Source organism: Poecilia formosa, unplaced genomic scaffold (genome assembly GCF_000485575.1).
Source record: "Poecilia formosa unplaced genomic scaffold, Poecilia_formosa-5.1.2 Scaffold55, whole genome shotgun sequence".
NCBI lineage: Eukaryota > Metazoa > Chordata > Actinopteri > Cyprinodontiformes > Poeciliidae > Poecilia > Poecilia formosa.
In genome coordinates, this window is record NW_006799994.1 from 1,280,618 (window position 1) to 1,306,575 (window position 25,958).

Genomic DNA, 25,958 nt, shown 5'->3' on the forward strand with positions numbered 1-25,958 from the left:
TTAGTACTGAGACCGCCATGTTTGTTACCTTCACATATGGAGTCGTGGTTTGAGGCCTCGCCTGAGGCCAATCAGACCCAGTGAAGTCTGGCATCGATTATTCACACTGAGCGCGCTTTCAGCTTCCTCCATCTGATTAACCGGGGTTCCTGTGAACAGATCTACTTGGTTTACGGGAATAAATACAAAAAAATCTGTCAATAATGAGTTAAGAAGCAGCTCAATTAATTGACCAACCAATTAATCTGCATGTCTAAAGTACCTAGTACAAATCATTAGAGAAATTAAAGTAATAAAAACGTTAAATTAAAGCAGTCCAACACTGTCGAAAAGGTAAAAAACTGAATTAATGGGGGGAAAAAATTATAGAGATAAGAGAAAATACTTTGATATTATGAAGTATCGCTAATTTTACCTGAAAAATATTTCTGGACTTTCCTTTTTATTGTTATGTATGTTCAATTTGTTATCTGTGATATATTTGAATGATTTAATGATGGACACCAGGAAGAGTAGCTGGGTGTAAAGGCCAGCTAACAATAAACAATAAATAGTTGTTAACTGGAGTATAGAGACTCTGAAAAGGTAATATGCTAACAGAACAATCCACTCAGAGCAGCAATGAAGCCAAAACGGTACAAAAAACAAAAACATTTTGCATTTCAGATGCATATAAAACCCTTTCTGTAAATATGTTCTATCCTGAACTCTTCAAGTGACAGTTTTAGTTTTATATGGTTCAAATCCTGTAATAAATTATTCTGCTACTCACGTTTTTACTTTTTAATTATAAACTGGTTAATCCAAAACATAATCTACAGATCAGTCATAAACTGTAGAAGTATTTTTTAGCTCAAGCATACGTATGCTGTTAGTGAGCTTCTTATTTAAGAAAGGATTTTAATTATTTGCTTATTTTCATCTTTTAATGTATTTCTAATTTTGTACAAAAGGCTTAAGAGTTTAAATAAAAAATCTACAGAATGCGACATTTTTAAATCCGATTATATCGTCAGAATAATCGATTACTAAAATAATCCTTAGTTTCAGCACCCACCGAACAGAATGCAGGTTAATTTCAAACTCTTCTGAAGAATTATAAAAAGTTTTGTTATAATGATATAAAAGACTGAACACTAAATGTAATTCAGAGATGAAAAAGAAATCCTGTTCTTTTAATGCAAAATGAACGCAGCGCAGCAAAACCTCCAACATTTGGTGCAGCAACAGGCGTCGTGGCGCGGTGACGTCAGCGTGCCTCCTCTGAGTAACACATCCATTTTAAGCCTGTGTGGATAAAACATGAGCCTTAATTTAAACAGTTGTCATGTGAGGAGGAGGGAAAGAGTCCTGCGTGGGAGAAACTTCAACACTTCAGAATGAAACTTCAAACGACCAAAGAATTAGTTTACCAAAAACCAAAACTCCCCCTTTGTCTCTCTCGCTTTCATGTTAACAAGCAGTGAAGTTTCACACAAAAGCTCTCTGCGCACCTCAGCCGCCTCCCACAGGTTAGACTCTCCTCTCAGTCAGTCACCTGAAGCCGTTCACTAATGACCAACCTGCTGATTTGACGCCTTTCTTTCCTTCCTTTCCCTTTTGCTTTCATTTGCACTCCATTCTGAGATCCCCCCCTACAGAGATAACAGGCACAGGGAAAGCACACAGAGGTGTTAATGGAAACGTACCGTAGAGCCGGTTGGCCGGTCTCACCGCGGAGCCGCTTAAACCGGACCGGGATAATTATAAGGTGTTGCTGTTCACTTTTGAACCCAAGAAAACTAAACACGCTAACGTAACGTTAGCGTGTTTAGTTTTATGCATCAGGAGATATTTTGGTACCAATATACAATAAGGTTCCCTTCGATGGCTTAAAACTAGTTTATAGATGTGTCAGATAGATATGTAATTATTTTGCTTCTTAACTAAATATTTAGTTTGGAGCTAAATATTTAGCTTTCTAGAAAAATATTTTGTTCCAATCTAAATATCTAGGTAGCAGGCCTAATTTTTAGATTCAAGCTAACTATTAGCTTGAGTTAACTATTTAGTTTTCAAATAAATATTTAGTTTGCTAACTAAATACTTTGTTAGCAAGAAAAACAACAACTATGACGGACTATAATGAGGATTAAGTTGTTAATATGCTGGTTTCGGTCGGACAACAACTTCAAATGTGTAAGTTATGCGCCACCTTTAGCATCCATGTTTACTTCCGCAAACACTGAGCTCTACTTCTTTTTATGGCGGTTGGGAGAACACCGAGAACGCTGACGCTATGGCGCCCTCTACTGCGCATGCGGGACCCTTTCAGGCTGTTTGCTCATTCACACTGGATAACACATACAGGTCACAAATATTTGTAAGTGTGAACGGTCATGGCAAAAAAATCAGATTTGACAAAAAATCGGAATTGGGTCACTTCAGGCTGCAGTGTGAACGCAGCCTTAGTAATTTTTTGGAAGCTAAATACTTAGCAGAAAGCTAAATGTTTAGTGTGCTTGCTAGCTAGCAATAGTTGTTTGGAAGCTGGTTAAAAATAAACCAGCTTTAGCTTTTGTTTAGAAAGTTAAACAGATATTTAGCTTTCTAACTAAATACTTAGGTTGAAACTATGACATTTATGAATGAATGAATAACCATCTGAAAATTTGCCTGTTAGAAATAAGATATTTTTGTCTTGGGTTTGATGTAACTGACAGGTGTAACTTAATCCCAAAGGGTGGAAGTTGTTTTCATGCTGCTTTCCTTTTCCATGACCTTATAGCATATATATGCACATCCATACATCCATATAGTTCATCCATAAGTCTGGATATAAACAGCTTCCACAGTCTCAATGGGCGGCTGCTTCTCACGCGATGAGGCTTCTCACAGTCCCATCGTTAGTTTCTGCATGTATGTTGTAATGGAGACGTGCGTCAAAGTCTCCATAGTGAAAGTTGCTGTGTGTCGCATTGAAAACACTCGCTGCATAATGCCGTGTGTGTGTCTGAGAGAGTGTGTGTGGAGGAAATAGGCGGGGGGTCATGAGAAGCCATGTGCATCATTCATGCATGAACTGACACCTGAAGAAAAATAGCTGCAGGTATAATCAATGTGAATGTTCTTCCCAGCGGAGTGTGTGGTTGTATGTGTGTGTGTGTGTGTGTGTGTGTTGTGAGTAGCAGCAGGCATCAGCAGCATTTCAGTCCAGTCAGCAGCGATCTTGCCAGCCCCAGCTCGACCAGACTTGAATAGATCAGTATTGTGTTAATGTGTGTGTGTTAATGTGTGTGTGTTAATGTGTGTGTGTTTATGCTCTGGATGCCATCCATGTTGTTTTCCCTGAGGACAGCAGGGCGACTGCGCGTCCGTTTCATGTAAAACGGCGGCAGCGCTTTGCCTCCTGAACACGGTGCAGCCGGTGGGGGGTCAGCGCTGCACTTTGAAGGCAAGGCGGGGGGGCAGACGAACAACTTTGATGTATTTTCAAACCTACTCACAAACAAACACGCTTGATCCTAGACAAACTGTCGCACCGGCAGAGGTGGAGGAGAACCAGAGCCTCCAAAACACGCTTGGAGGGAGAAGCATGCAGAAATGTGAGGAGTTCTGAGTTTTTACCTCATTTTTCTACATCACAGCTGTCAAACTCAAGGATTGGGAGCCAAATTCGGGCCGCTGTAGCTTTTTATGTGGCCCTCAAGATAACAGTTGTGAGCTTAAATAATATTTTATCAATACAATCAAAGCAGTTTTTATCTATATACTGACCAGGGGCGGCCCAAGCTTTTTTGGGGATGAACATCAGATGCTTCATCGTTCTTTGGCAACATACCTGCTATCGTTAGTATCATTTGTAATTATCTTACATTAATTTTAACCATGCAGGAATAACAAACTAAAAAAATTACATTTTGAAATGCAGAGGGGTATTTAAGTGTGTAGTTATTTAATTTAACTATTAGAAATTAACGTCAGCAGACAAACACTAAATTTACAGTAAACAAGTAAACAAGTTTTTTTATCTATTTCCCTAACAGTGGCAGATATTAACTTATGTGTACCAACTATAAAAATAACATACAAAATGTTTTCCTACCATTTAAATTGTATTATTTAATGTTATTTTGTCATGCTATGTTTTTGCTCTTGGGGGCCCCCCGGTGGTGTGGGTGCCAAATTACACAAAGAAATTTGAAATGGAGATTCCACCTGATGAACCAAAACTGTTAAGCAATGTTTATGAGATCTTTCTCGGTTCTGAAGGCAAAATGAGGTCCAACGTGACACTAGCCACCTAAAAAAATGTTGGGTAATTCTGAAGGCTTCAACAGAATAAAGATTCATCATTTACTCGGTGTTGGAAGTATAATTCCCAAAACAAAAGTGACACTCTCTGATCCTTGAAGGTGACAGATCTCCTGCTAGTTTCCATGTTTAACAAGCTGGGAGCTCCGTAGGTGATCCGCTCCCTCCAAAGACGGAGAAGAAACTTCCTCTGCTCAGAGACAACAACCTCCTCTGAGTCGTTGCTTCGTTTGTTGTCTTTGATAAAATAAATGTTAAAAAAAGAAAAGCATGTTGTAAATAATACATGTCTGTTGGGTAATAAACACACTGAATTCAGTACTGGGAAATAATGAATCCTGCATGTTAATGCTGGTTTAATTGTATGCTGTTAGTTGTGTGCAAAAAATAAAAGATAAAAAATAAATATTAATTTTTTGCACTTCAGCCGTTTAGTGGATCTTAAAACAGGTCATATACTACTGGTCACATTTCAAAGTAAAAATAAATTAATGATAAACTTACCTAAATGTTCCACAATTTAACTATTTATTGTCTTAAGTTTTCTTATCCTACCGTTTTGTATAGTAATTCCTGGTATTTGGTGCAGTTTCTGGATTTGCTGGTTGTTATTGAAAAAAGACCTGCCTGTGATTGGCTGGTGGTGTGGCTCATTTAACGCAGACAGGTTGGTAGCATAAATGTAAAGCCATACACAGAAGGTTGCTCTTACAAAATTCTAACATCCATGCTAGCTAGCATTCTGCCTCTTCTAGCCGCAGCTAGGCTAACGTTAAAAATGTCGGCCTGGTTATGTGAACTTCTCTCGGTCAGCAGGTGATCATGCAGTTTCTCCATTGGTCCAACAAAGAAAGTGTCCAACAGTTTTTGATCACTTATCCATGAGTTGTCACTGTAGTCCACTTGATGCTTTTGGAGTGGTCACTTGGCATTCACATATGCATTGGAATTGGACCAGATTTCACTTTAACCAAATAGAAACCAAGTACATGGACCAGAGTTTTTTTTTTTTTTCTGGTCCGCATCAGAATTCAACAGAGGTCGACGAAGTACTCAGCTATACTTGAGTAAAGATATCAATACTCATGATCAAATCTTACTCAACTACAAGTGAAAGTTGCTCGATCAAAAACTAAAGAACTGAAGTACTTACATTTGAAAATACTGAGTGCTTTTACAGAACCTTCCAGTAGCTTTCTGAAACCACTGAACGATTTATTGACATGTAGAAGCACTCTGCTGCAAAAAGTCTACAACACCTAAAAACTTCAGCTTAAAAATGCAATAAAAATGACAGCTGTTTTCATTCTTAATATTTTATTTAAAATGTCACCACCCCAAAAAAAGAAAAGAAAAAAAGAGGAGAGACTTGAGTTTGAAAGTGAGTTGTGACTAAAAGTTGATGAACTTCACTTCCCATTCCCAGCAGCACATCCTATGTTTTATACAGCTGCTGGTTCCTGCTATTCATCAAGAAAACAGATTCTGTGCTTCTCTAGGGTGTTGGATCATTTGCAAAGAGTTAGTCGAACTGCCTGACTTTCTCCAAGACAACAAATAAAAGGCCGTCAGAATCTCTTTGAACCACATCAACTTTATGAAAGCATCATCGAATGTCTTATATCTTTAATCTACACTGTATCTCTTACTATTGATTTCTCAGGTCTGATCGATGTAACTTGATTTTTTAAGGTGTTTGTACACTGACCTCTGGGTTTCTTCTCATTTTCTTTCCACAACGCACACAAGATGTTATTACACCCCGTCTGGAAGCTGTTCCTCTGCACAAACGTGAATGACAGAGTTCAAACGCAGATGACCTTTCCTCCATCATCATTTCAGGGAGTTTAAGGTTAACTGAAACCATCAAAAGGGAACGCCTGGAAATGTTCTTTGTGTTTCTCGAGGTTAGTCTGTGTTAAACACTTGTTTTTTCATTCAATATAGCTTATTCTAGAATTAACAACCTTCAGTATCAAACGCATCCAGAAAGGCTCTGCACTTTTTACTCATCACAGAAAACTTTAAAAACAGAACTTTAGGCTCCACGTAGCTTAAATCAGCAAACCACAAAAAAACATTCATAACTGCCGATTTTAATAGTTCGAACACCAAATATATCTTAATGTTTAAATACACACAGTAGGAACAGTTCTGGTACAATTGCAGGAGATAACATTCCTTATTTTGGCTATTTGGAGTTCAGCCAATCAGTTTCAAGGAAAATAAACAGAGCTTCTGGATTGGCTGATTTGAAAATACTCAGTACAATTAAGTATCATTGTAGCTGAAATAGCTAGCATTGTAGCTAGCTATTTCAGCTTCACAATCTCCATTTTCTTATGGATATTTTAGAAAATTAATCCACAAAAAGGTGAATCCGTAAAGAGGAGGGAACCCACTAGTTTTCATCCAAGTAGCCAACCTTCAAGTTTGAAAGGTCAAAAATATGCTAGAGAAAACCAAGAAATTTTGAAATAATGTTTTTCTAGAAAACAAAACACAATTTTGAGATTAATCTCCAATTTTCTGAGTTTTTGGCAGAAATTTAATCCTGGTTTTTCTATCTGACCCTAACATGCCGTTGAAGTTTTGTATGTTTCCTTAATGAAAGAAAAGCAACCATTTTATTCATTCTGGGCTCTGCGTTGGTGGGGCAAAGTTTTTTCTTTCAGGGGCCATACATAATCAGCCCAGGGGCTGAAAATGGCCCCCAGACCGCACTTTGGATACCCACTGTGCCATTTTAAATTATTTTAAGTTTTGCTTAATATAGACAGCATTTCCATAACAAATGGAGTCCACATAATTACTTTAAAATATGCTGGAAGATGCATTTAAACCCATCATAATCATTGGTAGTCTAGGCTTTTTGAAGACCTTTTAAAATTATTTTAATTTTATTTCATTGCTTTTTTCCTGCGTTTACGGTCCAGTCCTTTGACCATGACTGCATGATAGACCACAGCAGATGAACACATTCTGAAAAGATGCATCATCCTTCAGTATATTTAGTTTCTTTAGCAGGTTTAGTTTATACATTAGAATTTGCTCCTTCCAGGTCAAAGGTTAATCTTGGCTTCAAGCAGAGGAGTTGGTGTCATGTTAACAATCTTAGTGAAATATTCATAAAAATAATCACATGTTGCAGCGCCACCCGTTTTCTAACTTGTTGTCACTTGATGCATCAACTTTTCTCATCGTCTCCAGTCATTCTAAACTTCAGAATGTTATTTATTTTATTTTAATTCAACAGGACAGAGTTTCTCCTCTCTGAATCATTTTATAAAACTTAAGAGATTCAGACATCTTTAAGTGTTAATGACGTTAATTCAAATTCAGGCCAGTGAACGCCCAGCTGCACTAACCTTGGCAGATTCTCACTCCCGCCTAATGGGAAAGCCTCGAAAAAGCTTTAATAATTCTCAATGGGGCTCTCAGATGATTTAAATGCAGATGCGGCAATGTCTTGCACTCACTTAATGATTTATTTTTTTCACCTTTTAATCCCTCTAAAAGGGAAGGTAGATGTCGTAGCATCCGCAGGAGCTCGAACTCCAGAAGGTTTAAAAAAAACGGCCCTCCGTGACCCCAGGATGTTTTGGCTGAACCTCATCTCCAGCTGTATGAACCTCTGGACGAAGTTTTGGTTTTTAATTAATATGCATGGTTAGAGCAGCTTTAAAGTGTCTGGATTCTGAGTGGCTCTTCAAAGGCTCACCATATAGCATGATATCAAAGTAATCTATCTCTGTAATTTATCACTCACCAGATGGGACTTAAGATCAAATAAGGAAACTTAAGAAGGTGTAGAAAATACTAGTTACTAAAAGATGTATTTGGTAGATTTACTTTGCATATTTCAACTTATAAATTCACCTTCTAGTTGCTCTTTAGCCTCCCAATCAAGTTAGAACAAAAATCACTTTTGAAAGAGTTGCTCTTTATCCCAAAGGGAAATTAAATGTATCTCACATTATCTTTGCATCGTCACAGAGTCGTCTTGGACGGTGATGCAGGAAGGAGCTCCAGTAGCAGTCAGTCTTGCAGCAAATCTGAATATGCCTCTGACTGAAGACAGTGTTGTTTATGACAGTGTATCTGCTGTTTGCATGAGACAGTATTTCACAGTAGTTTAAACCATCAGAAAGCTCTGCTAATCCACCTCATTTGCTTTTGCCGCTCCTCTCTAACCCCGTGTCTGCTCATGTGGTTGGAAAGCTCTGCTGAATAAATGAATGAAAGATGATTTTTGAAGAATTAATAATTTAAAGAATGATTCAAGTTTGATGTTTTATCTCCTCACCTACACCAACAGAAACACTTGGTAGGATTTTCCAACTTCGTTTCGATCAGTTTTACAGTATAAACACAAAGACAGAGTTAGTTTGCAGTCCTGCAGCGTTTCCAGGATATCCATCTTTCAGTGGAGGCGTAATGTTAAAGTAGCAAATGCTCCAAGTTAAACCCCCCGGTGACCTCAGTGAGACGGAAAAGCTCCTGCAAACTGATCCGAGCCAGTCCAGAAACAACTAAACAGATGTTTCCCCCAGCTTAGATTTCCCAGCTGCACTCCGAAAACAGAGACTGGAAAAAAAACAAGAAACGACTGGTGCAGCTAATCACACGGCTCTTTCCTGAAGAGGACGTTTAAACCGAAGTTCAGATCAACTCACTGCGGGATTACCAGGTCTCCACTTGATTTGCATTTCCTCAATTTAACGGATATACACAAGCTTACTGGATCTTAATTCAGTGATACGTATTTAAAAACCCTTTCACATAAGTTGGTCTTCAGGGTCCACGTTTGGTATTTTCAAAACTTGATATTGTGATGTTAACAGCCTTTTCTTTTTGTCAGAGTGCTTCAACCAAGACATGAAGAAATCGAATTTCACCTTCTATAAAACTTTCTGCTACACAATAAATATCAAAACAAGTTAAAACAAGTTAAAAGGTGATCAATCAAGAAACATCACTTAGTCTGTGGTTGTAATTAGAGGAATCAAAGCAACATTTCACACAAAATATAAGAATAAAACAAAAGAATATGCTTTTGACTGAGAGAAATTATGAACAGCAAATAAAGAGAAAAAATTATTTGTAAATTTTTCAGTCATATTCTGTCCTGAATATATTTAGTTTTTAGATAAATATTTAGTTGTAGCTAACTAAATATTTTGCCAACTAAATATTTGGTTTATTAACTATTTAGTCTGAAGATAAATATTTAGCTTGTTAACTAGATACTGAGTTTGTTGCTAAATATTTTTACTCTTACGTTACAAACGGCTCCCCATACGCTGCTGATGTCTTTCCACCCTGACATTGTATCAACACACCTGTTTATTTTATTCAGTTTGTAGAACAAATATAATTGAAAAGATTTTTTATACCTGTATATTTGTGCGATCACATGAATAGCAACACTTATTTATCAAAACAAGAAAAACACAAATAAACGACATCAGTGGAAATCACATCCAAAAATACGCATTAACGTGTGAAACTCATGTCTGATTTTCGTTTATCAATTAATTTGTGCTTTAAATTTATATTATGAATAAGTTTGAATTTTTTGCATTTTACCTGCTTCTATAGAGACTGAAGAATGAATAATATAACCAGCATCACCTCCTGGCTGCTACTTTCCCATGACTTCCTCTGCTCTGCAGGGTCAGCCTGGCTGCTGCTGTTGGTGGAACAGAAACTTGAAAGAAATCATTTTTATCAAAAGACCTGACAGATTAAACTGTTGGACCAGAACTTTTTTGTCAGTGGGGACCAGAGCTGCAGTGAACGCTGCAGCTTTCTTATCGTCACGTTGATGTTGGATTTTTCTTTTTTTATGTGATGCAGTGAATTTCAAAAGTTTGCTTTTGTTGCATGTTTCATGAGAATAGTTTGAGTTCTCTGAATGAAGAGTACTTTCGCTTTGTGAACGGCTGCAGAGGCATCTTAAAGCAAGAAAACTATTTTAAACTGGATACCTATAAATACAGAGAACACACAGTTGTAGAAATATGTAACCTTCCCCACTAAAATAAAAAATAATCTTTTTCTTTCAGAAATAACATTACTAGCTATTCTGAGAACACAAAGAGTTTATTTTAGTTTTCTATAATGGCTCTGTCGCGATTCTTAAATGTCCTTCAGATTTTTACTTCATGGTCAAATATTTTTTCTATCCTTTTGTGGTTCTTTAATCATTTTATCTCAACTTTTTGCTTTTCTTTTCAGTTTTACTCCACATTACTCCCATGTATTCTCTAAGACGGCATCTTATGGCCATTGTACGTAGAAACAAAGGAGTCAAATTTCACCAAATATCTCAGAAATTTTGAGATAGCAGAAATTTGCTAGAAAAAAAAATCAGAAATGTCAGAAATGTTGAGATTAATCTCAGAAGTTTTCTAGAATGAATAGTTATTTTTTTTAGTTTGAAAAGTAAAAAAGTTTTGAGATTAATAGAATTTTTTTTAGAAAACCAGTAAGCTCTCAACTTCACAAGTTAAGTGCTAGAAAAAACTCAAATTATGAGATTAATCTCAGAGGTTCTCTAGAAAAACACAAATAAATATTTGACCTTGAAAATTCAAACATCTGCTGCAAAGAATTTTTCTTGAAAAAAACTTAGAGATTTGAGTTTCAAAAGTGACTTTTTTTTAAATTTTGCAAATTTTTTGAGTTCCAAAAGCTGAACATTTTTGACACGTTTTTTTTTTCTATAAATTTCTGAGATTAATCTAAAAATTGTATTACATTTTCTAGCACACTTTTGAATTTGAAAACTCAAAAGAGTTTTATTTTTAGTTTTTTTCTAGTAAATGTTTTGCAGATTTTGCAGATTTTTTTCAAAATAAGAGATTAACCTCAAAATTATTTTTTTTCTGGAAAATTGAACAATTCTGATACAGAAATGTTCTTGCTTTTTTCTCAAATAAATTATGAGATTTCTCTCATAATTTCTGAGTTTTTGGCGGACATTTTTCAGCCCGTGCTTCTCCTTCCTCCAGCTGTTATGTTCTCCGCTCTTCATTAAATCTTGATGTACATGAGTGAAGCCAATATATCTTCAACCTCCAAGACAGCCTGCTCTGAAATCAATGGTGTTCCTCGAAGTAAAACAGAAAGACAGAAGATGGCTTTATGAAATATTAACCAGCAGGTCCCCGAGGAGCCGTGGCGATGCAGCGTCTGACCCAATTAGCATCGGCTGTTCACCTGTCAGGCTCCGGTCCGACGCAAGCCCGCGTTATCCCAGCCGCCGTGTTCTCCAATCATGACATAATCCATCTGTGCCCGTCACAACCCGAAGAGAGCAACCAGCTCCAACAGCGTCTGCGTCTTCAGGAGAGACCCGCTTTAGTGTTTTCGCCTACACACACACACACACACACACACACACACACACACACACACACACACACCTAAAAACACCAAAAAACACACATTTTTTGATAAAAGGTTCCTGCGCTATGATGAGGTGGCTTTTCAGCCATGTGGAAATAGATTTATTTAACAAAACTGTAATGGAAACACTGTTTTCGCATCACCCCAGTCACGTGATCAACAGCCGGAAGTTGCCACTGGTGAAAACGCTGAAGAATAGACAGGAAGTAGTAGGAGGACGATGATTTTTTTTTTTTTTGGGCTCCACCAGAACTCTCACAGCATCACAGTTCATAAAAGTTGTGTGTTATTACAATGTGTTGAATCTATAAATTGATTTCTCTTCTGTAAAATGGCCGACAACAGTTTTGCATACATAACCACTGACAAGGCGGGTTTGTTGCTCCAAAGCCTGAATAAAGAAGCTGATGGCTGATAGATGTAGCTGTTTACATCCTTTGCTGACATGATTTGTAACAACTTATCGGGCGAACAACCTTAATCATGTGTGATTTTAATTTAATTTCTTATTTAATTGAAACACCTGCATCGTAAAATTGTGCTTTTTCCTCATTAGCACACATCTGTAATGGGAACACAGTTTGTTTGTTTGTTTGTTTGTTTTTGGCAGTTTTGCAGTATTCTGGACATTTAGATGAGCATAAAAACTGAATGCTGCTTCTTCATGTTTGGTTCTGGTTCTGGGGATGCAGAGCAGAGCAGAACCAGGTGGGCATGATGGCAACAGTTTGACTTTTTAACTAACTGTTGATTGCTGTTGCAGTAATCATTGCAATGGAAAATAAACACATGGATGAGTTTCTATTTTTCAGCCCTTTAATTCCAGAAATCAATCAAGTTTATTTGTGTAGCACATTTCAGCAACTAAACAGTTCAAAGTGCCTTACATCATAAAAACACCAAGACACAAAGTCATAAGAGACACTAAACAGTCAACAACTGATAAAACCAGAAACAAACTTTACGGTTTGATGAATGCCATCATCAAAACTATCAATATTCCTCAAACATGTAGGTCAACTTTTTGTTATGGTTCTAAAGCTACTCTAAACATCTGGGTTTTTAGTCTAGATTTAAATAAGTCAGTGTTTCAGCTGTTTTACAGTTTTCTGGAGGTTTGGTCCAGATTGGTGGTGCATAAAGCTGAATTCTGTTTCTCCATGGAAATGTTCTTCAGGTGATAGAAGGCTGGTTTTGAAACTGTATTTATGTGTCTCTGAAGGCTCAGGTCAGAGTTTGTCACCACACCCAGGCCTCAGGGTGATCTCTGGTTTCTAGTTTTAATAACTGAAGGTGATGTAAAGAAACACCACAGCATGATGCTGCCACTGCCATGTTTTAATGGCAAAATGTCTAATCTGGTTTCATCTGACCATAAAACATTCTTCTGGATATAATAGATGAGTGTGGACATTTTCTTATCTTGTAATTTTAATCCTTTCATTATAAAAAGAAGATATAGATGTGAACATTGGTACAATCAGGACATTTTTCACCATTTAGGTGGAAAAAGTTATAAAATTCTGAATCATGACCTCGTTTCAGAAATCTGGCATTTACAAGGGTACTTTAACTTTTTAGATCTCTGCAAAATGATGGTTTAAGCGATGAGCCTGAGCCTCAGGCTGCCTGCAGCAGCAGCTATTCACACACTATAATTGATTAAAGCAGGCAGTCACCTGTATGGCTGCGTCTCACAGACTGGAGCTTTGAGATGAAAGAGTAAAGAGATGAATTCAAACAAAGGCAGGAGCCAGCAACAGATGGCGGAAAGAAAGAAGACGCCAGAAACTTTTCTTTTTTTTCCAAGGCAGCTTCTCTTGTTTCCACTTTCTCCTCCATCAGATGGCGGAGGTGGCGGCTGCAGAACAGACGGAAATAATCCCAAAAAGTTTGTGTCAGTCACACACGTTTGTGTTTCCGTTTTAAAGTGTCACTCCCAGGCTGTGACAGCTGATTTTGTTGTGGCAGACGCCCCTGATGATTTATTTATCAATCACATGTCTGTCCTCCATCTGAGGCATCATCTCTTCTCTGGAACAGAATCGCCGCCGATGCAAACGTACTCCACTATTTGAAAATAATAAGAATGTTGGATGTTTTTCGGTTTGACATGCAGGTAATGTGAGCTCATTTCTGTTCAAAGAAGGATTTTATTTCCTACAAATAGCTCCCAGATGGCAGGTGTGTTTCTTTTTTTGGACAACAAATCTGGTTGAAATGGATTCTGAGCCGATTTCCTCTCTCTCTTTCTTATTTTTATTAGAAACACAAACCAAATTCAAACCAAAGGAGGGTAAAAACTCCTAAATCATCACATTTAAGTACCTAATAGGATTGTGTACAATCTGTTTACTGTGATTTCAGTTTTAGGCTGGTATGTGAATTCACATTTTCTTTACATAAAATGAAAGATGAATCAACAAATCGCCTGCCATTTTAACTAGCTGAGTTAAATTATATACTGAGCAAAATTCAGACATAAAAAGATTCAAACAAAAACAGAAACTATGAAAGGAACTAATAATGAATATTATTATTGGCTGACAAAAGGTTGAAATCTATCAATGTCTTTAATTGTATCTCTTTAAAATGGTTTTGAACATATTAATGGTTTTTAGAATAAATAAATGAAAGAGAAAGGTTTTGTGTCAGGGTTACTCTGTCCGATCAGTTCGGCCACCATCGATAAAACCGATAAGTCGGCTCCTCGTTGGTCCCAAGTTGCTGTTGCAGTTTCTGAAAACACAAATAAAGCAGCCAGATTTTTTTTTGTTTTTGGAAGGAGGCATTATTTATGTTCAAAATAAAAAGTTTTAAAGAATTTTGGATGTTTGCTGTATGAAAAGAAAGACATAGTTTTCAAATTCTTTTAGGTTCGGTTAAACACGTAGTTTCAGTTTTAAAAAAGGATTTGAGTCACTTTCTTTCAAAATGCTTGCTATATTTAGCCACGTTTAATAAATTAATTAAAAGCACAAAGAAGGCTTTTAGTCTTTGGATAGATGAATACTTTCCAGTGCAGGAAAATTATGTTGGTCATAATTCTGATTAACAATAAAAAGTTCAAGAAACAAATTTCTATCATTCTTGAACCACAAAAATACCAGTCCGAGGGCCACAAGGGCCACACTTTGAACACCCCCATTCTAAAATCTACAACATTCTACCTACATGTTCAGAAAAATAAATGTTTTTAAAAATTAATCCATGCAGCTGAGCCCGACACGTTGGGAGGATTTGAGCTTTAAAAGGTAAAATCTGAAATAATGATTCAGTTTGGTGCTTCCACTCCACTTTAGCGGCTCTTAGCATCGTCTCGGGGATCTGATTTGGATTCATTTGCTGCTTCTTAAACGATGAGACCGGGTTAATCAAGCGGCACTGCCCACACTCTCAAACAGCTCTGATTACCTGCCGTCTGTGAAGACATGTACAAATCACAGTGTGGCATCAAAAACACTTGAACAAAATCTGAATTATTATCTCAAATATTCATCTGAGAGTTATGCGAGAATTTCCCCTTCCCGTGTGCGGCTTAACAAACAGCTCTGGGCTTCAGAGAGACGCTGGTAGTAGCTGCACTAAATGAAAAATGCAGAACTCAGGAGCAGTTCCTCAATGTCATGGAAAAATAGAAAATTAGAAAATAAATGTTACGTTCTGAACATGGTCATTAAGCTGTAGTGCTGAGCAAATCAAGAGATTAATTAACGAGTACTGTCATGGGGAAACCAGCAGCGTCAGATGAGTTGTGGACAAACAAGCAATGATTTCACAATTTGTTGACTTTGTTACATCTGGGTGGCTGAATCTCTGCTGCTGGTTTGTGTTGTTTTTAGGACTGTAAATATGGATTATTCTGTCAGTTAATTGGATAAAAACTACGGATTTTTATTTAACCACCTAAACATTTTCAATACAATAATAAAAATATTTGAAAAGATTCAATTAAATAAATAATTAAATTCCTTTTTTAAATCAGAAAATACGTATTTTGTTGCCTAAAATGCAGCTAACAAGAATGCAGGAAGTGGTTTCTGAATGGTTAGTCAACAACAAAACTCTTGCATTTTCCAGCAGCCATTGTACAGCACATATAGCAGTAAAACTAGCTGACCAAACATGCTGGAGCTCAGCTTTGGTTGCTAGGTAACGGTCGGAGTTCCATTGGGGTTGCTAGGTAACGGTCAGAGTTCTGACCGTTACAGGCAGTGCCTGCTGATTTTTGACGTTGCAGGTTTTTGAAATGGCTCATTTTCCAGACACTAAAAAACAATAATTTGTTACCAAAAACTGTATGAGTGTTTTTTTAGTGCTTTGTCTGTCTTTAGAAGCAGCAGAAACCCAAGTGGAAGTACAGAAATGTGCAAAATGTGAATGTTGCATACGTGCCCTTTAATATCTTTATTGTGCTTTTGAATGACATCAGTTGAGCCCATTTCGCCTCGATAAACAGAGTTTGTCTCGCTTCAGACTGATTTTTTGTTTGATTTAATTCATAAAATAACCTGACTTGTGTTTTTTTTTTTTTGTTTTGTCTTTGTGTCTTCCAGTGTTGAGTCCGTGTCCCGTTGCTGCTGCCTCAACCAGAAGGTGTCACTCCATCTACAAAGGCTTCGCTCGCTGTCTGATGGATCTGGGCGACAGTTTGACCGACAACGCCCGCAAGGAGGAGGAAACCCACGAGATCCACTCCATCTGCAGGTCAACACTCAGAAACAAGCATGAATTACAGAGAAAACTCAGATTATTCTTAATCTCTGTTTCTAGAGAAGCTCATTATGCATTACCGAATGTCGGGAGTTGGGGATGAGCCTTCAAAGAAAAGTTTAAAATTTTACTAATTCACAGTCAGTCACTATCTACGACAGCATTTCAGGGCCATTGTAGATAGAAAAAAGAGAAGAAAAAACTTTTTTTAGATTAATCTCAGAAATGTTCTAGAAAATCTAGAAAAAAAAGAACTCAAACATTTTGAGATTGTGGCAGGAACTTTACAGAAAAGCCTTGGAAATTTCTGAGTTTCAAAAGTTGAAGATTTGCTAGAAAAAAAAAAATTAAGATTAAGGTTTCTGAATTTAGTAAAAAGTTCTCTGAAATGTCATTGTTGCTTGGCTGACATTTACTCTTCCTTTTCTGCTGTCTGGCCCTAAACGTCGTCGTATCTGATGTCAACACAGCACATTGATTCAAATCTGTCTTACACTGCAAATCAAAACGTTGCCTCTTCGTATCCATGCAGCAGTTTTCTGAACAACTACATGAATTTTTAGCATCAAACTTACCGTAATATGAAATAAGCAGCATCTGATTGACAAATGGGAACTGTTGATATGTTTAAAGCTTTTGATACAATAAAATCAAGACAAAGTTTAAAGCGATGAACTACTGCGCATTTATTCTGTGTACGCAAAAGGTTTTACTAATAATTGTTCCTCAGTTTCTAAATAAATGAGAACAAAGTATGTGTCTTGCAGAATTAATCTGACAGTCATAATTTTTTTCCTAATTTGTCCAGTTTTATGGAGCAACAGCCCAAAACCATCTCCTTAAACGTTTCTTCCACTACAGAAAACTTTGATCCTTGTTTCCTCATGAAGCCAAATTGATTCGACTGCAAACACATAAAGGCTGTTAGACGTTTTAACCAAAGTACAAACCTTGTCAATAAAACAGCAGGGATCTTATTCAATTTTCAGGTTCAGAAAAATCCTTGAGAGGTTTCAAGGACTCTGCACGATTGCTGCTTTTGTTGCTATTTAAAAGTTTTTTTAGTAAAATGGCAGGAATTCACCTCCAAGATGAAGAAATAAATTGAAACATCGAGTAAACAAGGTCTAATAAACGCTTTACAGACACAAAAGCCTTTGCAGGAGCAATTATTTTCAAGATTATTGTTCCATTATTTGCAAAACCCAGAAACTAAAATATAGATTTTTTTTTCTTTTGTATTATGTCAAAGAAAAGAGTTATAAATGTTTTGTAAATTAAGTCCAGGGTTTGTTGAAATATTTCTAAAAATCAAAACATTTTATTTATTGAAGGCTTCTTATTTTATAAAAAGAACCTTTTGAACCATCTAGTTATAATCATGTTATAACGTTATTCCCTCATCAAAAATATACTTTGATTCTTTCATGCTGTTTAGAAATCCTTTAGTCTCCATGGCAACCATCCAGCTATGCAGAATGCCTGGGTGGACCTAGCCCCGCCTTCGAGGCGCAGCTCCTCATAGTTCCTGCCTTACAGAGCAGAAACTATGCTCTGCTCCTTCAGACTAGCCAGCAGCAATGAGCAAATACCTGATTGAACAGAGCATCTGCTGAGCTCATTATAGAGCAATACTGGAAAAATCGTTGCTAAAGGGTTAACAGAGGTTGTGATGACTTCCTGAAGGCTGAGTTTCAGAAAGAGCATGAGCTTTTAAAGGGACAGAGGCTCAATTTCAAGGTGTTAAATTACGAAGTAACATTTTTTAAGGCATATATAGCATTTTTTAACAAATGACGTTAACATTGTTACTTCATTGTGCTGATTCCATATGCCTGTAAATTAGGTAATATTTCCTCTTTAATAAAAAAAAGATGAAGAACATGATAGCAAATTGCTCCAGGAATGAAAATAATAGGAATAATCTGTTAATCTGACCTCCTGCTCTCTGTCTGGAGGTTAAAACTGGAAGTCTGATGGAGTCAGTTAAGCATACTTTCATTTTCTCTTGCCCCCCATTTATTCTCCCTATATTTCGGGTCTTCATCTCCTTTTGCCATCCATCATTCGTCCCTTGCTCTGTCACCTCGGCTCGCCGCTATATTTACACACACCTTTGTCATCCATCTTCTAAAGAAGTGCTCTGAAGGAGATATTAACAACTTGAAAGTTTCTGTCAGTGGAAAACTTTTTACCCAAACCAAATATTAGTTATTGTTTCTAATCAGCCCAACTGAGCGGATGCAGCTGCAGGAAGCGTAAAGCTGCAGTTACTCTCTGATAAAGCACATATGCTGCAAAGCTGACAGGTTAACTTCTTATTCAGCGAAGCAGAACAGGAATTGTGACCAGCGTTCTTTCCCGCTGCATTATGAATGAGCCGTAAGAAAACTAAAAGGGAAATTGTGACTCATGCACGCTCCATAAAGAGATTACACTTATATAATAATTCACAGAGAGTTTTTGTTGCTCGCTGTGTGTCATTGACTCCTGGAAGGATTCTCATTTTTCCTGACAAACAGATGCTAATTCAGATTTACAAAGTCTCCTTAAGGGAAACATAATGAATTTCTTCTGAGTAGAGTTTCCTGTGGCGGTTTGGTTTTACAGGAATTATTTTGTTTATTTGTTGCTTCCATTTATCTTTTTGAATCGACTGAAATTAGAAGTTTTGCAGAAACATTCATTATCCAGGAAGCTGAATTATAAATTCCTCTCGGGTTTTGCTTCAGGTAAGTGGGATCCTCACTCCTGGGAATATTTAGTTGGCATTCAAGTAGGAACATGCTTTGGCACACAGATAATTATCATGCAGAGCTTTGAAACTACCTAGTTCAATCCAGAGATTGTTTTTTGTTACCTATAGAAGACCGGGCTGCAGAGGGAATAGATCCAGGAAGGAATCCTGGTGACCCTTTCCCCCAGCAACGCTCGGCTCCTCATGAGGGATCACACTTATTCCCAGTCCAAAACGAAAATACAGTCATATTTCAGAAAATTAGGACATCCCATTAAATATTCAGTTCTTTCAAATGAAATGGCCACACATACAGTTGAAAACAGAAGTTTACATACACCGTATAAAACGATACATCCACCTTATTTTTATATTTTTGTTTAAAGTTAAATCAGAAACAAACTTCTGTTGTTTCAGGTTAGTTAGGATCAACAAAATTATTTCTGTTTCTAAATGCCAGAAAACTTACTGAGAACATTTTACAGAGATTTTTCTTTTGTAACTTTCTTTGAATTTAAAAGTTTACATACACTTGGTTAGTATCAAAATAAAAGTTGGGTTTTATGAACCTTTATATGAGCTCCTACTGATGCAACTGATTCATTAGTTTTGTGTTATTTAGTTTGAAAACAAATCTTTAGTTTGGAGCTAAATATGTAGTTTGTCAGCTTAATATTTGATGACTTGCTATTTAGTTTGGAGGTAAACAAATGTTAGTGTGTAGACAAAATACTTAGCTAAATTATGCCTTTAGTAATTAATATTACCAATTAGTAATTGATATTACTAAAGGCAGTTATTGTGACACATGTCACATCATGCTTCATGCATGACGAGGTTCTGAAATCAGGAAAAACTCCTGGTTGTTATGGGCATAAAGAAGCCGCGCTCCTTCGGTTTTATCCCTGAATTATCTCTGTGTGGATTAGTGAGCTTTAAAAACTCTCTTACTGTCACCACTTTAGAAGCAATGCTCGGTTTAATGGTGACACCTGATTAAAGCTGGGAGTACAGCGCTGGTTAAAGACACTTTCCTCACAATAACAACTCGTGTAACTGTGTCTGTGTCACCATGGCCCTGCAGCCGCGTCCTGCTACCACTCCACTGTTGTTAAGTCTCCTCTATTCCTTGAGGTACCAATTAAACTAATCCTGCAGCCCAGCCACCTCAGTGTGAGTTGCCTAATGTGCAGGCGTGTAACACACAAGCAGTAAATCCTCATGTCTGCATACACACTCTGTCCTTGTCTTACTTTCTCTCTCTTTCTCTTCCACCCCTCCATGCTTCTCATCTCGTCTTCTTTCCTCTCAGGAACATGGCTTTAGTACTTCTATCAGAGCCACCTAATGAGAAGGTAGCTCCACACTCAAGATCCACAAACGTTGCTCACGCTCCATCCATTTTCTTATACTCGTGCACAAAAAGCTCAGTGAATAAGAGGCTGTGATTTGCATCTAGGCCAAGGCTGCTTCATTGTCAGAGTCGTCCCAGGAGTGCAGCGCTGCTTTTATTCCTTATGCTCACAATAGGCATTATGCAGCTACAATCGTTCACCGTCGATCTGCTGAGGTGAAAGGGAAATATTTCAGGCTAAACATACTGAGGGGGAAAAAAGATGCGGCAGAATTAATCAGTAACCTTTCGCTGAATCCTAAGGAGGAACTTTAAAAGGAAAGAATAGAAACCACTTTATATTTTCTGCATTCTTCTACCCTTCCAGGTTTTACCCGATTTATTATCCCGCTGTTATAAACGGCATGGCTTCAGACATAATGCAAAATAACTACAGTTGTTGTTTTCTGTTGGTTTGGATCCGCCTCAACTATTCAGCTTCTCAGCTTCCTGTTTTTGTAAACTAGATCTAACTCACTCTAAGTCAAATCTTCTCTGCTTTAATCAACTTCCAGTTTGCCTATAAAGCCCAGTTAATTTGAGGAGCGTTTGTTTTTGTTGTTTTTACCCAGAATACCCTGTGCTTTAGTCCGTTTCCTGCTGTCGGAGCGGTCTCTGCTCTGCTTGGCGTTCACATATGCATTCAAACCAACCAGAGGTCAGTTGAGGTCACTTTTTTTGGTCCAAATCAGTTTGATTACGGATTCTCAGTCTATCAACAAGGCACTTCAAAGTGCTTTACATCATGAAAACATGAAAACAAAATCATAAACACAACGTACAGGCAGCAACTGTGAAAAAACATTACATTTTGTCCAGTGCATTCCTCAGGCTTTGGTTCAAAAAGTCATTACATCCAATCCAGATTTATTTATAAAGTACTTAAAAAAACACAGAGCATCAAAATGCTGTACAGACAAGAAAAACATAAAAAAATATACAGAAACAGATTAGAAAGACATAAAATAGCTAAATAATTACAAAAATTAAGTGCAATTAAAGGAGAATCAGATAAATAAATAGCAATAAAACATTTAAAATCTCACTTGGTGTGAAAAGCCTGGGAAAGAAGATGAGTTTTAAGATGGGATTTAAATTATGAGGAGAGGCGGAGCGTTTGGACTTTAAGTTTCCAAAACATGCTTCTGGTGTTGCTGGTTGCAGTTTGGATAAATATAACTGAGCATCACTAGCATGAAAATGTAAAGAGAAGTGGTCCAAGCACTCAGCCCTGTGGGACTCCATTACAAACAAGCATTCAAGGAAGATTTACCAGCAGCATGCAGTGAAATTTGTTGGATAAAAATGATATAAAACAGCCTTGTGCTGTTCCTGAGTCCATTATATAAAGCCAAGTAAATATCTTCACCCTGCCATTAAAATCCACTCATTTTAAATATGAATGATCAATCCTGGAATCCAAATGACCTTCTCATTACTGAGGTGCTTTTAAGCTGTTGATGAATAAATATCAAATCATCTTATATGAACTATGCCGTTCATTAACCTGTTGGTCTCAGGTTGTCATTCACAATGACAGGGGTGTCAAACTCCAGTCCTCAAGGGCCGCTGTCCTGCAGTGTTTAGATGTGCCACAGGTAAAAAACAGTGGAATGAAATGGCTTAATTACCTCCTCCCTGTGTAGATCGGTTCTCCTGAGCCTTGCTAATGACCTAATTATTCTTTTCAGGTGTGGTGCAGCAGAGGCACATCTAAAAGTTGCAGGACAGCGGCCCTTGAGGACTGGAGTTTGACACCCCTGTCACGAGAGGACCCAAACTTGGGTCCTCTCGTGACAGACAGGTTAAAGAATGTTCAGAAACAATTTGATGTAGTAGCTATAATAAACAGTCTTAAAAATTTCTTATTAAAATGTCAGGATGCCAAATGGAGAAAACTAATAACCTTTCAGTCAAAGAATTTGTCAAGTATTAACAGCCAAAAAGGTGGAAATGTAACTTTTGTTTCCTTGGCTACGGTCACACAAATAAAGGCAGAAGTCTGGGCGCAATCAGAAAACCTCCAATACAAGGTTGAGTTTTCTTTTACTGCATCTTCTCCCTCTGCTGCACCTCTACTTGCTTTTATGTTGCTATTCTCTGCAGATTTCGATAAGGCCATTCATGCTTTTGTTGCTCCTCACTGCGCTGCTCTCCATTTCAATTCCTGCCGCAGTTTAAAGTCCCTTTCAGGTTCACAACTCTTCGGGGATGCAACAGTTTAAACCGGAGCTGCCGCCAGATAAAGAGGCCAAAACATTTGAAAGTTCAGCATCCATCACTACTTATCGCATCGATTTATTTAGACATAAAGGGTTTTTTTTTTTTGCAGCTTTTAGTCTAAAGTAACTCCCCATTAATAAAAAAAACTGACTATGAATCTGCAGGGCTTCTATCTGCATGCAGAGACATTTAAAACCTAAACTTTTAGTGCTTCAGTGGAAAATGTAGATCAGGTGTTCTGTTTGAATCACAAAAAATAGAGAATTTAATATTTTACCTTAAAGTATGACAACCCTGTTACCTCTATGAAGGCCACAGCAGCTGAAGTGTTGGTTTCAACATGAAAGCTTTGTCAAACTCTTTACCAAGAATAGCTACATTCTTTTCATCCCTCCTCCTCTCTCAATTCACGCTGCGCTCTGGGGCCCAAAGGTTGTTTTATCTCTTATTTTTTTTAGTTTTCCTTAATTCATCAACCTTGAGTGGAATAATGACTCCACTTTCTGTGGTGAGTATATATAAAAAACAGAATCACAGCAACCCCCACCTCTTGGCTCCCCTGGGGAAACGTTGTTAAAAACCTTAAAATAAATGAATCTTTCATTGGACAAACTGAGATAAACTCAAGCTTTTTGAGTTTATTTACTTGGCTTAACATTTTTCAATAAAAATAATTGTTATAACCACAAATGCCACAATTATTGGCATTCCCAAAACAAATAGTCTTTATGCATTGTGGCCTTTCATTCACAAATAAATAAATAAATAAATAAATAAATAAATAAATAGTTTTTATATCATTAAAAACAATTTATGAAATCGTACACACATAGCTGGGTCTTTATAAAAATGAATATCTCTGCCACGTCATTAAAAATACAGGTCCTTCTAAAAAAATTAGCATATTGTGATAAAGTTCATTATTTTCCATAATGTAATGATAAAAATTAAACTGTCATATATTTTAGATTCATTGCACCCCAACTGAAATATTTCAGGTTTTTTATTGTTTTAATATGAAAATAATATGGTTCTTGATGCAGCGCCCCCTCAGGCGAAGAGGGGAACAGATTGCTCAAAGGTTTTGGTTGGAAACAGAACAAATGTTGCAACTTTGAGCCCAACCAAACAAAGTCTACCGGACTAACAGGAGGGAGAACAACTTAATTCCATGACCTCAGAGCCATGCAAAAATGCTGCATTAATTTTTATTCTAACCAAGCTCATATAGTTTCAGCCTTCTTTCAGCCAGCTGAGCAGCAGTGCATGGCAACAAGTGTGTCAGTTGATGTTTCAGAAAGACAAATTAATGTTTGTGGTTTTGCTAACATTTGTATAAAAAGATTTTTTTATGCATCAGAGCCGAAAGAAACTTTTTAGCACCTTGTTGTAGCTTGAAACGAGCAACTGGCCCATATCAGGAAAAATGTTGTCAGTTTTGTCGTAAACCTCAATTTTAAAACAGGTAAAACTGTCAGATTCTGGCTTTTAAGGCTGAGAAGCTGCGCTGCGGTTTATCCATCTCACATGAAGCCGACTGTCAGGGTTCAGATCGTCTGCAGAGAAGAACATTGTGTTTTCTGATTCTTCTTCTCCGTCCCTACCACGTCATTACAGCATCATGTATCTGGATGTGTAACATATTTTAATGCTACGCTGTGACACTGAGCTGCGAAAGCTAGAGGTGATCTAAAAAAACTGCAGCAGAAGTGAGCTGAGACTTTGAGCGTTTTTGGATGTCAGCAGCAGCAGCAGCAGGACGTTCGCAGCAGAACAGACGTTCTCTCTGGAGGTTTTATTACTGTGAAAGCAGCTGCTTGTCTGTCAGTGTCCTCACTGAGTTTCTGCTGTCTCTGCACCACCTGTGTCCGTCTGAGGAAACATCTCAGACCCGCAGACAGGAAAAAATATCCCCTACTGAATGGGATTCCATCACGTTTCCCCCTGCAAACACTCTGTCTGCACCCTGATGGCTGCACAGACTAAAGCCAGATGCCTCCTCGCTCGGCTCGGGTAAACAGTTGCCCTCCAGCTGCAGCAGGAGCCGGACCTCAGGAGTGTCTAAGTCTTGGATAAAAGCCACCGTGCAGCCGCATCGGGAGTGCTCAGGCTGTTAAAGTTTGTAAAGATGCTTGTGCAGAGGCGCAGGTATGTGAGCTTAAAAAGGGATGACGGTAGGGAGAACAGATGTGAGGTAAAGTCTGTCAGAGGTAAATGTTTGTGTGCTGTTTGATCACACACAGATGTCCAGCTCAAAGTGGAGCTGCTGAAAGATTTTGGTTTCTGCTCTTCACTTCAGCTATGGATTTTATTTTCAGTTTCATTCTGGGATGAGGTGATAAAACAAAGAGCTGCAGGTGAAATTTACTCCTCAATTTAATCCACTTGAATTACTGTGGAATAAAAATCAACAGGATTTAGAGGTAATAAGAATTTGAGTTAATTCTTCATTCAATATAAATATGCCATAATAAAGTCTCAAACCTATATATTTTTTTAAAGTAAGCCCCTGGGAGCATCTGTATTAAGTTTTATGACCACATGTCAAAGCTTTTTGCCTAAACATTAAATTATCTACTGAAATAGTTTGCTTCACTGTCTAAACTCCTTTTTCCATTCAGAACCTGGAATTACAGTCAAAACTCGCCTTTTCTTCTGTATTTCATTCATTTTGTTTGTGTGTAAATCATGCTTGAGTGGATTTCTTATGTTTGGAAACTGATGTGTGTTGTTGCTGTTAATGAAAGCCCAACTTAAAGCTTTTGTAGTACTAAATAATTTCCTTGTGACAGATTGTTTCTGCGTTCCCGCTCTGCTTGTTAACTCTCCTCAGAGACAGTTTATCCAACACTTTCATGATGAGGGGAAGAATTAGCAGCCAATTAAAGTCAGATATTCCTAGCTGCAGATGTGAAGCTTTGAGGTCAGCAGAACAGAAAATATCATCTTTTGTTCTCTCTGTCTAAACGAATCATAAGCTGTTTGATTAGCTCCTGCATTTTCCTGTAAAAAGTCTCAGTTCTCTATTTTTTGTTTGGGTTTTGAAGATAAGTAAACACAGAGATAACAGCAAGAGTCAGCACAGATTTAGTCAGATTGGCCACTCATACAGAAAAAAAATTGTTTTATTTCAACAGAGTCAGAATGTGAACCAAAAAATTCAGCTCTTATTAGCTTCCTGAGCCT

At 37.4% G+C, this 25,958-nt stretch overlaps 1 protein-coding gene across 1 annotated transcript in view; it reads left to right on the forward strand.

Annotated features, from left to right (window-relative positions):
* Positions 1-25,958, forward strand: part of nrn1la (neuritin 1-like a) — a 60,050-nt gene that overhangs the window by 32,971 nt on the left and 1,121 nt on the right. Inside the window, exon 2 of the mRNA XM_007553209.2 lies at positions 16,263-16,413. Within this exon, the coding sequence (XP_007553271.1) occupies positions 16,263-16,413 (151 nt within the window). The remainder of the gene's footprint in view (positions 1-16,262; positions 16,414-25,958) is intronic.